The sequence below is a fragment of the Coregonus lavaretus genome (assembly GCF_964263955.1).
Source record: "Coregonus lavaretus genome assembly, chromosome: 1".
NCBI classification, from domain to species: Eukaryota; Metazoa; Chordata; class Actinopteri; order Salmoniformes; family Salmonidae; genus Coregonus; species Coregonus lavaretus.
This window is the reverse complement of record NC_139988.1, coordinates 1,959,178-1,974,684: the sequence shown is the minus strand read 5'-3', so window position 1 is coordinate 1,974,684 and position 15,507 is coordinate 1,959,178. Positions and strand designations below refer to the sequence as shown.

The following is a 15,507-nucleotide window of genomic DNA, read 5'->3' as shown; positions in this document are numbered from 1 at the left end:
CTGTGGTGTCTCCTGTTCTATAATATGGCTGCTCTATGGTGTCTCCTGTTCTATAATATGGCTGCTCTGTGATGTCTCCTGTTCTATAATATGGCTGGTCTGTGGTGTCTCCTGTTCTATAATATGGCTGCTCTGTGGTGTCTCCTGTTCTATAATATGGCTGCTCTGTGGTGTCCCCTGTTCTATAATATGGCTGCTCTGTGGTGTCTCCTGTTCTATAATATGGCTGTTCTGTGGTGTCTCCTGTTCTATAATATGGCTGCTCTGTGGTGTCTCCTGTTCTATAATATGGCTGCTCTGTGGTGTCTCCTGTTCTATAATATGGCTGCTCTGTGGTGTCCCCTGTTCTATAATATGGCTGCTCTGTGGTGTCTCCTGTTCTATAATATGGCTGTTCTGTGGTGTCTCCTGTTCTATAATATGGCTGTTCTGTGGTGTCTCCTGTTCTATAATATGGCTGCTCTGTGGTGTCTCCTGTTCTATAATATGGCTGCTCTGTGGTGTCTCCTGTTCTATAATATGGCTGGTCTGTGGTGTCTCCTGTTCTATAATATGGCTGTTCTGTGGTGTCTCCTGTTCTATAATATGGCTGGTCTGTGGTGTCTCCTGTTCTATAATATGGCTGCTCTGTGGTGTCTCCTGTTCTATAATATGGCTGGTCTGTGGTGTCTCCTGTTCTATAATATAGCTGCTCTGTGGTGTCTCCTGTTCTATAATATGGCTGCTCTGTGTTGTCTGCTGTTCTATAATATGGCTGCTCTGTGGTGTCTCCTGTTCTATAATATGGCTGGTCTGTGTTGTCTCCTGTTCTATAATATGGCTGCTCTGTGGTGTCTCCTGTTCTATAATATGGCTGCTCTGTGGTGTCTCCTGTTCTATAATATGGCTGCTTTGTGGTGTCTCCTGTTCTATAATATGGCTGTTCTGTGGTGTCTCCTGTTCTATAATATGGCTGTTCTGTGGTGTTTCCTGTTCTATAATATGGCTGCTCTGTGGTGTCTCCTGTTCTATAATAGGGCTGCTTTGTGGTGTCTCCTGCCCTGCTCTTACAATGGCCTAATGTGGTCAATAGACAGCGGTGGCAGAGTGCCAGGCCAGAGAGATGGTTGGCAGGTACTCCCTCTCTCTTTGGTCTGCCCGCATGTTCTCGTTAAGGGGTGGAAAGGGGGGTGGATTTATGAGGTGCCTACTGTACGTGATAAATCCACTCCCTCCCTCCTCTATCTCTTTCCCTGGATCACGGTCTCTCTCTCTCTCTCTCTCTCTCTCTCTCTCTCCATCTCTTTCTATTTCTCTCCCTCTCTGTCTCTCTCTGTCTCTCCACAGGTGCTTTTTAAAATGGTCCTGGGCAGTGCCAAGTTTGGGGAGGCAGCTCTCTTTCTGACGATCGTCGGGGGCGCTAATTTTGTGTTCATCAGCTTTGTGCCAGTCATCCTGTACTTCACCCATGTGGAATACTTTGGTTCTCCTGAGGACATCCCCTGGTTATACCTCTGTGGGGTAGCAGGCCTGCTCTTTGGTAAGCACTGACTTCTGTAGATTAGTTTCAGTGTAGATACTGATGCAAAACTGCAACCAGTGTGGATACTGATGCAACCCCCCCCCCCCTTCCCGCTCACCCAAATTAATTTAGTTAATAAGCTGCATTGAAAAGTTGCCTTTTACTTGCTGACTAGTTCCTCTTTTTGACTGTGAGTAAAATAGTTGTAGTTGCTTAGTAAAGTTTGACTTGACTTTTCTCCTCCACAGCTTTCAATATCCTGGTGAACTTTGGCATAGCCATCACTTACCCCACATTAATCTCTCTGGGCATCGTCCTGAGTGTCCCTGTCAACGCCTGTAAGTCTCTGCTCCTTCTCCTCCAACTCTACTGTGTCCTTTTCTCCAGATCTTTATCCCATCCAGTGAAACAACTTCAACTCAGGCCGATTCAATTATAGGCGTTGCAGTTTTTAAAAACAATGTTACTGCGTTCGCAGAGATCCCATTCACGGTAAATGCTGCATATGTCGGCTCCATTGGAAATCGACTTTAAAAGCCGCAATGCCTATAATCCCGGCCTCAGAAGACTTCTCTTTCACTGGTTAACTTTAGTATTTACAACAGTTTTGCATGTACTGAAAATATTGCGTTCACATGTAATAATAGCTATCAGTGAATTGACAGACTTAGTCTTTGTTAGTTATATAATAGGGGAGAGTGGGGTAAGTTGAGCCATTTTTTACATTCATCATCACTCGGTCAAGGGAAATATAGTATTATTTTTAACAAAGATGTCTACATATATTTCAGGATGCTGTGTATCCCTGGAAATAATCAGAATTAATGTAAACATTACAGTTTTGAAAACATAGCTTGTACAAAAAAAAGTGATCTCTTGGCACAACTTACCCCGGGTGAAACAAGGGTTACTCAACTTCCCCCTTTGACTCAACTTCCCCCACTCTCCCCTAGTGTTGATTCACATTGTTGTGTTGTGTTGTGGACCTGTTTGTGTTACTGTTATATCAGTTATGTCAGCGTTATGTTATGAAGATCATGGGTTAACTTTTAGGTAATATAACCCCTTCTTATGTTGTGTTCCAGTGGTTGACCTGTACACGTGTGAGATCCACTTCAATGCAGTGCGTCTTATCGCTGTGTTTATCATCTGCCTGGGGTTCCTGATGTTGCTACTTCCAGAGGACTGGGACCAGTGCTTCATCCAGCTCCATGCTAAGCTGCAGAGTAAACGGGAGGAACCAGCTGAGGTGGAGTCAGGGCCCGGGTCCAGCCTTAACTGGAGCAGGAGAGCTAGGACCTCCATGTCTACCTTTACGCACTGACCACCGTTAAATGGGGAGGGATGGCTGGATGGACGGACACACACATTTTAAACAGATGGACAGAGGCATGGATGAATGAACAGATGGACAGAGGCATGGATGAATGAACAGATGGACAGAGGCATGGATGAATGAACAGATGGACAGATACTGACACACATACAGTGTACACGCACACACACACACACATAGACATTCCACCTTGGACACTTGATTGCCATGATGACCTGCATGGTCGACCTCTGCCATCAGCCCTCTATTTCACTTTCCCTCTCACTAGTTTCTCCCTGGAAACCTTTCCGTTGGTCTATCAGTCCATCTGGGGCTGCTCAAGACCCTTTCATTTCACTGCAAAAAGCACTGATATCAATGTTTGTTCATTTGTTCATTTCATAATCAACAAACAATTATTTCCTACTTGACCTCCACCATTTTAGAAGTGATCAGAGTTGGTGCATGGGCTCACGTTGATCATGTTCATTTAGCAATACCTCTAAATCATTCCATTGTACTGAGACATTTATTTGCAAACGCCTGGGAAGAGTTGCGAACTTGCCTTTGCTTTTCAAAAGACAAGGGTAGATTGACAGTTACATTTTCTGTCAGTTTAACAAACTGATGATGGACTTACTGGCTTTAACATCATGTTACCATCAACCTTCAAGATCCAAAGGAGAAGAAAGCCTTACCAGGAGAGACTGCCTGAGTTCTAGTGGCCATGTCCCTGGTGTCCTTCAGGTGTCAACTTAATGGCAAATACCTCCTTTTAGTGCACTGTAGATCTCCACGGACCAATTCCAAACAGACCCTAGCCCCTAAACCCTAGCCCCTAAACCCTAGTCCCTAAACCCTAGTCCCTAAACCCTAGCCCCTAAACCCTAGCCCCTACTACCTCAGCAGTTCATGTAGATCTGAAAGGATTAGATAGGTATAATCAGTAAGGTCATGGTTCCATATTGTCCTCTATTAGATAGGTATAATCAGTAAGGTAATGGTTCCATATTGTCCTCTATTAGATAGGTATAATCAGTAAGGTCATGGTTACATATTGTCCTCAGAATTTCCACCATATTGCTTACACCTTTTAAATTGTCTTACATCTCTACAACTGCATAGGGGGTAGGGGGCGATTTGGGATTTGACGTTAATTCACACTTTTGATGCCCTCCAGCTCAGGAGCCTGTAGATGTTAGGGTGTGAAATAATCTGTCTGGGCGTTTCACTATCAAATTGAGCCATGGAATGTCTCGCTGTCCCTCCAGCAAATGAGAAGAGCCAGAGCCATCTACAGCCATACTGATTGGCCACCTGCTGTGATACACTTCCCTCTTAGGTCAGATCTAGAGCTCCAGCTGGTTCCAGACTGACACCCTCAGATCCAGAGCTCCTGCTGGTTCCAGGGCTGACACCCTCAGATCCAGAGCTCCTGCTGGTTCCAGGGCTGACACCCTCAGATCCAGAGCTCCTGCTGGTTCCAGGGCTGACACCCTCAGATCCAGAGCTCCTGCTGGTTCCAGGGCTGACACCCTCAGATCCAGAGCTCCTGCTGGTTCCAGGGCTGACACCCTCAGATCCAGAGCTCCTGCTGGTTCCAGGGCTGACACCCTCAGATCCAGAGCTCCTGCTGATTCCAGGGCTGACACCCTCAGATCCAGAGCTCCTGCTGGTTCTAGGGCTGACACCCTCAGATCCAGAGCTCCTGCTGATTCCAGGGCTGACACCCTCAGATCCAGAGCTCCTGCTGGTTCCAGGGCTGACACCCTCAGATCCAGAGCTCCTGCTGGTTCCAGGGTTGACGCCCACTGCTCAGTTCCATGGCTTCAGTCAAGACATGCCAGACCAGCCAAAATTAACCAAGCAGCCACATTTACATTATTTCAACGTCATTTCAACCTCCTTAGCTACCACTGAGCCTCTGCTTGGATACCTGTCGGTACATTTCCCACCTTTAATGTCACCTTGTCATGAGGCAGACTTCCTATAGTGGTATACTCTGTCAGTTAGCCAGTGTTGCAGCGACACTAGCCTGGCTTCCAGTCTGTTTATGCCCTCTTGCCAACTCCTTATAGAATTGTCATGGCTTGGGAGTTGGAAAGAGCACAACCAGATCTGGGATCAGGCTAATGACACACAAAGACATATCAAACTGCAAGTGATTATCTGTAAGGGTGTTGTCTCCTGTGCAAACCTTATCCCAAGATGCACAGCCAGGGGTGGGTAGATATTGCTACTCTGTCTGTGGCATTTTGGTGGAGGCCCCATTAAGGAAGTCCCATTGAGGTCATAGGAAGATCTGCTACGGCATTTGTTGGCAGTGGTGGGATCCAGCTTTTTCTTAAAGATACTGTTTTTGTTTTCCATTGATCACGTTTCTAAGGCAAGTTAACCACTGTGAGGACTCTTCAGGGTTACTGATGAGGTAACGAACCGAGCAACATGGATGACAATGTAGGCGGGGCTTCAAACAGGAAGTGGGCGGAACCTCTGCCTTGTTGTTGCGAATGTATACATGACCAACCAACCAATCACCAACACTCACCATGTGCTATCTATCTTTTCTATTTCTACGGAGGGAGGCACCATTAGACTGGACATACCACAGCCTCACACTACAACAACAACAACCATTCTTCTTGCACTCATCCTTCTTGAACAAACTCTTTGGTGCATCTTATTTTAAAAAATGGACATGTTTTTCTATTTCTGCGTTTAGTTTGACTACTGATGTGAAGGGACAGTGAGTGACTGACATCTACAGAACAAGCATGCAGAGATGACCAGATATAGCTGAGCAGTCCTGTCCATTCACTTCACTGCCTTTTCTTTTTGTTTTGCAATAGAGTACAGGGTTGGGCTCAGTTCCATTTCAATTCAGTCAATTCTGGAAGTAAAATGAAATTCCAAATTCCAATTCTCCTCATTGAAAAGCATTGAGGAACATTGGAATTGAAGTTTGGAATTGGAGTTTCAGTCCTAAATTGGCTGAATTGTAATGGAACTGAGCCCAATCCTGAATAGAAGTACTACATCAGCACTGTTATCTCCCATTGTCATTCTTTATAATGACAATATAATAATCATATTGTATTCCTCTGGAATTATTGCTAGACATAACTGTAAACCTTTGTAAGGAATGAAGCTGACTTTTACACTGAAATAATAAATGCAACATATGATTACAGCGTGGTTTAATTAAATTAAATTATGAGGTGATTTGATAGATCAGCTAGTTTGCTGTCTTCAAGAAATGTAATCACATGTACTATATAAAAACATTATTTTTGAATACATTTATTTGTTTACTGGATTAGTATAAAATATGTATCTCACGCTGAAGTTTTTTTTTTTTTTTGCATTTGCAATTGTGTGTCTAAGAATGTGTTGAATTGTCCCTATATACCGGAAATGTGACAAGGAAAAAACTAAACAAAGGCACTAGACAGTGTAACAGATTTAATTTACAAAGGCACTAGACAGTGTAACAGATTTAATTGACAAAGGAACTAGACAGTGTAACAGATTTAATTGACAAAGGAACTAGACAGTGTAACAGATTTAATTTACAAAGGAACTAGACATTCCCATAGATTTAATTTACCAATAATAAGAAGGAAACGGCTTGCTGTATCTACAGTACAGTATTTTATCTCTTGATTTTAACATAGCTACAGTCACAACGGATGTCACTAACCTCACTCATAGGGTCAACTTGGCCTTGCAGCAATTCAGACTAGTGCGTTAAAATCATCCAAAATGTTTTGGGCAGAAAGCACTGACCCAGTCTGTCACACAGGCACTCTCAGCCTGTTGTCCCTCCAGTCAATATTTCAGCTACATACTCTTCATAGAATAATCATTTGTCTTCACATCATTACAGATCAGATGTTTGTGGATCAACCCAGTTCTGTTATGAATTAAAGGTGTGAAATGCCTAGAAGACCTCTTTATTGTCCATTGTCACCAGGGTCAATCCCAGTCAATTCAAATTAAACCAAATTCCAATTCCAAATGTTCCTAATTGAAAAGCATTGAAAAGAATTAGAATTTCAGTGTACTTCCTGAATTGACTGGAATTTAAATGGAATTGACCCCAACCCTGATTGTCACAGGGAAACGGAAATTAGGCCTAGATAAAGCGTTAACCGGCGATAGCAGACACCCGCATAGCGGATGTTTTGGCGGTGGAACTGCATTGGAGCTGTCAAATAGGTGAGCAGCTGCTTGTCTAGAAGCCACACCAGCCCCACTCACGTTAGAAGTTCAGAAAGAGAAAGTTTAGGCTATTCAGAAATAATTATGTTCAAATTGATAAAACATTAAATAAAATCATGAAGATTTCTATCATCCTAATGAAGGTGTAGATTACATCTCATATTCCAGTGTTCCAACTGGTTAACAGTAAACAAGTCTGCATGGGATTTCTGTTAATCAGACTCCGTGTCTGCTTTAGGTGTAATGCCGGGAGCCACTTGTGGATTTGAAAGTTCTAACGCAGTTCCACCTCCAACACCATCAAAACAACTGCTATGCTGATGTTGGCTAAAGTGGATCTGATTGAATAGAGCCCTTAGTCTTCTGTTTTACCCCATACCCTCTGAGAATGGAGCGCAGGGTAAGTCATAGTACAGCACCCCTGGAGGGGTTAAGTGCCTTGCTCAAGGGCACAACAGCAGGTCGATGGTTCATACAGATCTTAATCTGTTCTGACTAGCATACATCATGCTCTACCCTCAATGTGATCTGTCCATAGAAGAAGGTTGCCTGTCTGTCTGTGGTGGCTGCAGAGAACGGCAGGCTGCTGCCCTCTGGTGTCCTGGTGGGGACCTGCAGGCACTCCAACCTTCTGTTTGAACTCCTCTCCCCACCTCCTCCTACTGAGTCCTGCCACAGGGAGCAGGAGGAGGAGTATCCAGAGGAGGTGGAGAAAGAGGTGGTGCTACCGGGGCGGAACACACCACACACACGCTCCCTGGAGCTGTCCGCAAAGTTGGAGTCGACCGTGAAGACCGAAGAGCAGTAGGCCCGTCTCAGCCCGTCTCCTGCAAGTGGGTTGTGGATGTCAGACCCAGGTCCAGGACATACTAGGCCAGGATGGGGGTGGGGACACTGGGGGTGGGGATGGAGGGAAGTCAGAGTACATGGGTCACAAGGTTCACTGCTCCTCCCCTCTTCTCTGTCTCCCTCCCCCCTGGTCTTGCCTCCCCCCCTCCCCACCACGTTCCCCCCCAGGCGCGCCCTGATCTTCTGCTTCAGGCACCGCAGAGCCCCCTGGAACCGCTGACTGAGCAGAGCATACAGCAGAGGATTGATGTCTGAGTTCAACAGAACCAGCCAATAAGAGAAGGTGACGGCCGAGGGCGGGACTAAGGAGGACTGACACGCTAGGGCGGTCTCCGTGGCCTGGACTAGCGCGACGCCTATATATGGAGTCCAACACAGGAAGAAGGCAGAGATAACCAGGAAGAGACGTACAACCCCGTGGTGATGGAGGTGATGGGAGTTGGAGTTCTGGTGGGGCGGATGGGAGTGGCCATGGGGGGCGTGTTGGGTCAGGAAGGAGAAGGGTCTCCGGGATGCAGCATTGGAGCTGGAGGTAGAGCCTGGGTGGCTGGAGGTCTGTGGAGCTTCAGCAGTAGGGTCTGACCCTGCAGGAACCCCGTCCCCAACCTCTCCATGGGTCTCCGATACAAACCGCCCACTCAGATGATACACCAGCCTGGCGGTGGAAGGACCATGGGCACCCAGACACCTCGGACTAGTCCGCTCAGACGTACTCTTGGTCGGAAAGGAGGAGCTCGACATCCCACTGTTTCTCTGGAGCTGGTCCTCCAGGTTGTGGATCCTCCTGGCATGGCTCCGCGCTACACGGACAATGATGACGTAACAGAAGAGGATGACTGCAGCAGGTATGAGGAAGGACAGGGCAGCCATGAAGGACGTGTAGCTGGGACTGCTCTTCCAGTTCACCGCACAGCTGAAATTGAAATAATAGTACGTGGTGAGAGTTTACATTACAGGGACCTTATTACTGTGTAATATGTCCTGGAAGTACTGTACAGTGTAACAAGTATTGTAATTTCTCACTGTTGCACAACACTGTAAGAATGAGTCATAGCAATTATTGATACACTGTACTTACAGGAAATATTACACATTAATAAGGGCACTGCATGCTTTCATCCAAAGCAAACATACATTTTAGTGCATACATCGTTAGTATATGTGACCCCAGCGGGAATCGAACCCACACCAACCTGTACATGGGAGCCACGTAGGACACAGTACTCCAGCCCAGCAGAGGAGGACAGCTGGTCACCAGGGCTTGGAGCCAGATCCACAGTACCACAGCACACTTCCTCCACAGGGTGCAGTGGGAACTGAAATAATAATACAAAGAACTAGAAAAGTTACGTTTTCTGAAGGAAATGTCTGTACTTGATTGAACTGTTTCTAATCTAGATGTATAGTCTAATGTGATGTGGTAGGTTTAGATCTGTTTGGTCTAGATCTTCAGTTAGTAGTACAGTGCCTTCAGAAAGTGTTCACACTGTATCATTTGTCTGAATCTATTCTAGTTGGTTCAAATGTACAGTGGGGAAAAAAAGTATTTAGTCAGCCACCAATTGTGCAAGTTCTCCCACTTAAAAAGATGAGAGAGGCCTGTAATTTTCATCATAGGTACACGTCAACTATGACAGGCAAATTGAGAAAAAAAAATCCAGAAAATCACATTGTAGGATTTTTAATGAATTTATTTGCAAATTATGGTGGAAAATAAGTATTTGGTCACCTACAAACAAGCAAGATTTCTGGCTCTCACAGACCTGTAACTTCTTCTTTAAGAGGCTCCTCTGTCCTCCACTCGTTACCTGTATTAATGGCACCTGTTTGAACTTGTTATCAGTATAAAAGACACCTGTCCACAACCTCAAACAGTCACACTCCAAACTCCACTATGGCCAAGACCAAAGAGCTGTCAAAGGACACCAGAAACAAAATTGTAGACCTGCACCAGGCTGGGAAGACTGAATCTGCAATAGGTAAGCAGCTTGGTTTGAAGAAATCAACTGTGGGAGCAATTATTAGGAAATGGAAGACATACAAGACCACTGATAATCTCCCTCGATCTGGGGCTCCACGCAAGATCTCACCCCGTGGGGTCAAAATGATCACAAGAACGGTGAGCAAAAATCCCAGAACCACACGGGGGGACCTAGTGAATGACCTGCAGAGAGCTGGGACCAAAGTAACAAAGCCTACCATCAGTAACACACTACGCTGCCAGGGACTCAAATCCTGCAGTGCCAGACGTGTCCCCCTGCTTAAGCCAGTACATGTCCAGGCCCGTCTGAAGTTTGCTAGAGTGCATTTGGATGATCCAGAAGAGGATTGGGAGAATGTCATATGGTCAGATGAAACCAAAATATAACTTTTTGGTAAAAACTCAACTCGTCGTGTTTGGAGGACAAAGAATGCTGAGTTGCATCCAAAGAACACCATACCTACTGTGAAGCATGGGGGTGGAAACATCATGTTTTGGGGCTGTTTTTCTGCAAAGGGACCAGGACGACTGATCCGTGTAAAGGAAAGAATGAATGGGGCCATGTATCGTGAGATTTTGAGTGAAAACCTCCTTCCATCAGCAAGAGCATTGAAGATGAAACGTGGCTGGGTCTTTCAGCATGACAATGATCCCAAACACACCGCCCGGGCAACGAAGGAGTGGCTTCGTAAGAAGCATTTCAAGGTCCTGGAGTGACCTAGCCAGTCTCCAGATCTCAACCCCTTAGAAAATCTTTGGAGGGAGTTGAAAGTCTGTGTTGCCCAGCGACAGCCCCAAAACATCACTGCTCTAGAGGAGATCTGCATGGAGGAATGGGCCAAAATACCAGCAACAATGTGTGAAAACCTTGTGAAGACTTACAGAAAACGTTTGACCTGTGTCATTGCCAACAAAGGGTATATAACAAAGTATTGAGAATCTTTTGTTATTGACCAAATACTTATTTTCCACCATAATTTGCAAATAAATTCATTAAAAATCCTACAATGTGATTTTCTGGATATTTCTTTCTCATTTTGTCTGTCATAGTTGACGTGTACCTATGATGAAAATTACAGGCCTCTCATCTTTTTAAGTGGGAGAACTTGCACAATTGGTGGCTGACTAAATACTTTTTTTCCCCACTGTATAGTCTTGTAGTTGGTCAGGATCATTGAATTACCTGTAGCGCAGGCAGTCCATGATAGAGTGGTAGCGGTCCAGGGCGATGGCTGCCAGCGTCAGGACTGAGGCAGTACAGTAGACTGAGGAGGTGTACCCCACATACAGACACAGGTCCTAGCAGACAGAAGGTAGGGAGAAAGAGATGAACCAGTCCAGTCACTGTTATGGGACACATTTCTCACACAAAGATTATCAAATAAAGGTTTGAAAGACACACTAGTGTTATGGCAGGGGCACTCACTGACAACCCTGCTCCTGGAGAGCTACTTGCCTGACAACCCTGCTGCTGGATAGCTACCCGCCTGACAACCCTGCTCCTGGAGAGCTACCCGCCCGACAACCCTGCTCCTGGAGAGCTGCCCGACAACCCTGCTCCTGGAGAGCTACCCGCCCGACAACCCTGCTCCTGGAGAGCTACCCGCCTGACAACCCTGCTCCTGGAGAGCTACCCGCCTGACAACCCTGCTCCTGGAAAGCTACCCGCCTGACAACCCTGCTCCTGGAGAGCTACCCGCCTGACAACCCTGCTCCTGGAAAGCTACCCGCCTGACAACCCTGCTCCTGGAGAGCTACCCGCCTGCATACCCAGTAGCTCTCCATTAGGAGGGTTGCCACCCCTGGGTTATGGTACACTGCGAGTTAAAACACTTCAGATGAACTATATGACGGCTTAGAGGCACTATAACAGCAATGACACACACACTCACACACACACATAGATGAATAGAAGCCCCAGGTCAGACTTACAGTACAGTCGACCCATCCACACACATAGATGAATAGAAGCCCCAGGTCAGACTTACAGTCCAGTCAACCCATCCACACACATAGATGAATAGAAGCCCCAGGTCAGACTTACAGTACAGTCGACCCATCCACACACATAGATGAATAGAAGCCCCAGGTCAGACTTACAGTCCAGTCGACCCATCCACACACATAGATGAATAGAAGCCCCAGGTCAGACTTACAGTACAGTCGACCCATCCACACACATAGATGAATAGAAGCCCCAGGTCAGACTTACAGTCCAGTCAACCCATCCACACACATAGATTAATAGAAGCCCCAGGTTAGACTTACAGTACAGTCGACCCATCCGTTGTTCATGATGGAGAGAGCTATGAAGGGCATGACCCCAACCCCGACCAACAGGTCACTGATGGCCAGGTTCATAATGAGCACTGATGTCACGCAGTGGAAGGTCTTGGTGGCTGCCACTATCACAATCACCAGGATGTTACCTACAGACACACATCATATGACAGCATTAGTCACATGGATTTATCCTTTCCATTAAAGGGGCAATCTGCAGTTGCTACAGCCATTTTTTGATGAATAAATTAACAGTGTGAACAGCCATTTTTTGATGTATAAATTAACAGTGTGGACTCGAGTCACATGACTTGGACTCCAGTCTGTCTCCAGTCAGAAATTTGATGACTTGAGGCTAAACTTGACATAAAATAAAATAATTTGAGACTTGACTTGGGCTTGGAGCCTCAAGACTTGGGACTCGACTTGAGTCTGATGCCTTGAAATTATCTGGCCAGGGTTTGTAACGTTTTGTCACCTCTTTTGTGGCACTGAGTCTCAGTGGATTATTCTCCACGCAGACAGACACAGTAGTTTGCAAAAAACGTGCAACAGATTGCTAGTGAAACACACACATGGCCCTCTGATTGGACCAGCAAACTGTCAGTCAACACAGGTCGGGTGAGCTAGTGCTTCTCAAAGTGGCGATCGGTCGCGAGAAGGTTTTTGGTGGTCAGTGTGAACCTGAATGGGGAAAAAAACATATTTTTCATACAAATTGTTTTAATAGGCTATATAGGTATGGCCTACCATCTGTATATTTTATATGTATACCTAAGCCTATTCGATCTGGTCACCAATATAGGCCTATGGCATTACACCAAATTCCTTTCTCATAAACATCTAATCTGTGCTTCAGAACCGAAAAGTTGTGCGTGTTGACTGTTGACCAATGACCAATCAGCAGCATTGGCGCGCAAAGGTGGCTGCACATATCCAGGTAAGTGACCAAAAATCACTTGTTTCATCTTCTCCGGTTTTGCCTGGTAAAAACAGAGTATCCTACGTTTATATTATCCATATACAGTTCAGCAATCTGTTACGGACGCATCTTTGCCAGAACAATAGGCTACCTGGCAATTTCATATTTCAGATAGGCCTAGTTTGGGTGAGTTAATTAGGCTATATATGTAACCGGTGTGAAATGGCTAGCTAGTTAGCGGTGCGCGCTAGTAGCGTTTCAATCGGTGACGTCACACGCTCTGAGACCTAGAAGTAGTTGTTTCCCTTGCGCAGCAAGGGCCGCGGCTTTTGTGGAGCGACGGGTAACGGCGCTTCGAGGGTGACTGTTGTCGATGTGTGCAGAGGGTCCCTGGTTCGGGGCGAGGAGAGGGACGGAAGCAAAACTGTTACATATACAGTACATCAGTTCTGCGTACTGGCTATATGTCTTAAGATAGCTGTAACATCGCACTGCCTTTATGGGATGAATATGTAACATAGGCTCGCGAAGTAATTACGATATTTGTGAGGAAGGAAAAGGTTAGACAGACAGACCCTGCTTTCCGACCTCCACTTCATATAGCGAATGCTGAACCTCCGCTGCATACAGTTGAGAAGTGACATGATATCCCTAGTTGATATTGACTGACATGAATGACTTTCAGCTCAAAATGCAGTTGTGAAACGCAGTTTATTTCTGTGTCTTGCGTTTTGAAAATGCATAACCTCTCATGGCTGTATGAATTCTTATTTCTATGGCAATGACAGGCTCACACATTTGCGCAGAGATTGTGCTCGCGAGTGAGTGAGTGCGCGAGAGTTCGCGAGCGTTGAACCGCTCCTTTTTGGCGGTCAAAGGGCCACAAAGTTTCAGAAACAATGATCTAGCGAACAGATTGCTGATTTGCTGTACAGCTATAGGATCGGGTGCCGGCAAACGTCAAATTGTAGAGAGAGGATTGCCATAAATAAATATGCAGCTCCAAAAGAATATGAACTGTTTACTTTGCAAGCTCACCAACAATGGGCCATCAAGCAACACAATTAATAGCATAGGCCTACTGGTCTTTTGGTATGTCGAAATTGCTTTACTTATGAAGCTTGCATTTGGAATTTGTTGTTCAAATTCATTATTACATAATCAAAATGTGTTGTAGACAAAATAATGAAAATGGGTGGGTGACTGACTGACACCACCACAACTGAGATCTCTCCTAACCATGGTACCATGGTAGCCAAAATAATGGGCAACTGGCCATTTTTATACATGACCCTAAGCATGATGTTGCTTAATTAACTCAGGAACCTCACCTGTGTGGAAGCACCTGCTTTCAATACACTTTGTATCCCTCATTTACTCAAGTGTTTCCATTATTCTGGCATATACCTGTATGTACCCATTGACGCTTGAAGAATATAACTTTATAAATGCCACATTAGCTTAGTTTAACTGTCATACCCCATCAGAACCCAAAATAGAAGCTTGTTTTAATCCAATGTTTGTGAACAAAGTACATGTAAAGACATTATATAGACTCAACATGGTTACAACTATCATTTTGATCTCATGGATGGTCAGTCCTTGCATCCATAGCTACGTCGATGAATTTGAGAGTGTTTATATTTCTCCAGCCCCAGCCGTCAGCTTTGAAGAGGAACAGGGAAAACGCTAATTGCCGCATTAATTTATACAGTACGTTTTAGAGTAGGTCTACTGTAGAGGTTTCAAAGCATTTTTGTAAGAAAAGCCCTTGCTACAAAATCCATCGAAAGAATAAGGCAACATCAAAAACAATATTTAGATGCTTGTGGTGCTTTAATCGCAAACATGCCCATTATCATTCTAAAAGAAAGCTCAGCACACAGAGCGCCATCTGCCACCAATGTATAGCACCCAGCCGGGATTTGCACAGCAGGCATCACGCCAGCGTTTCCCCTTGATTGTTTTACACAGGCATAAAGGCTCTCCAAATCAGGGTTTAGGACCTCTTAAACCCAACATTTCAACTGAAACCATTCTAGGAGCCCATTTCTTGTAGGCAGAGGGGAACATAAGGGGGCAGATAATGCTACAATGAAGATCATGCATAGAACTGGAAAAGTCAGTGAAAATTAAAAAAGTGATTCGCTTTTTAGAAATGATTAAGTATATTTTCATGAGCTGTATGAAAATAAAGGTTTTCCTTGCATTTCGTTGTCGTTGCACATCTCCGTTATGATGACACACACCTGTGACTGCGCCGAGACACATCAACACCATCAGGACCTCCAGAATCAGTTTAGTTCGGGGAGACAAGTTGAGCCGTGCCTCCGCCGTCGCATTCCGGACTGAAATCCGCATCTCATCCGGTAAAGGGGCACTTGGATCCAGCCATGCGCCATCTAGCTGATCCATAGCCTACCCTCTCCTTTTTTGGT

General features: G+C 45.3%; 2 protein-coding genes across 2 annotated transcripts in view; one reads left to right on the top strand and one right to left on the bottom strand.

Moving 5' to 3' along the window:
• The window catches only part of LOC311148946 (solute carrier family 35 member F3-like), a gene marked incomplete at both ends in the record, with an annotated part of 122,918 nt that extends 120,093 nt beyond the window's left edge, over positions 1-2,825 (top strand). The window contains 3 exons of the mRNA XM_084185986.1: positions 1,327-1,519; positions 1,750-1,839; positions 2,587-2,825. Coding sequence (XP_084042112.1) covers positions 1,327-1,519; positions 1,750-1,839; positions 2,587-2,825 — 522 coding nt within the window. The remainder of the gene's footprint in view (positions 1-1,326; positions 1,520-1,749; positions 1,840-2,586) is intronic.
• A 3,444-nt stretch (positions 2,826-6,269) lies between these two features.
• LOC311118845 (5-hydroxytryptamine receptor 1D-like) lies at positions 6,270-15,484 on the bottom strand (the record flags this gene model as incomplete). The annotated part of the gene is made up of 5 exons (XM_084157679.1): positions 6,270-8,799; positions 9,080-9,202; positions 11,051-11,166; positions 12,136-12,296; positions 15,319-15,484. The coding sequence occupies 5 exons, from the start codon at positions 15,482-15,484 to the stop codon at positions 7,533-7,535; spliced, it is 1,833 nt and encodes a 610-aa protein (XP_084013805.1). The 3' UTR covers positions 6,270-7,532.
• Between the last annotated feature and the right edge of the window lie 23 nt (positions 15,485-15,507).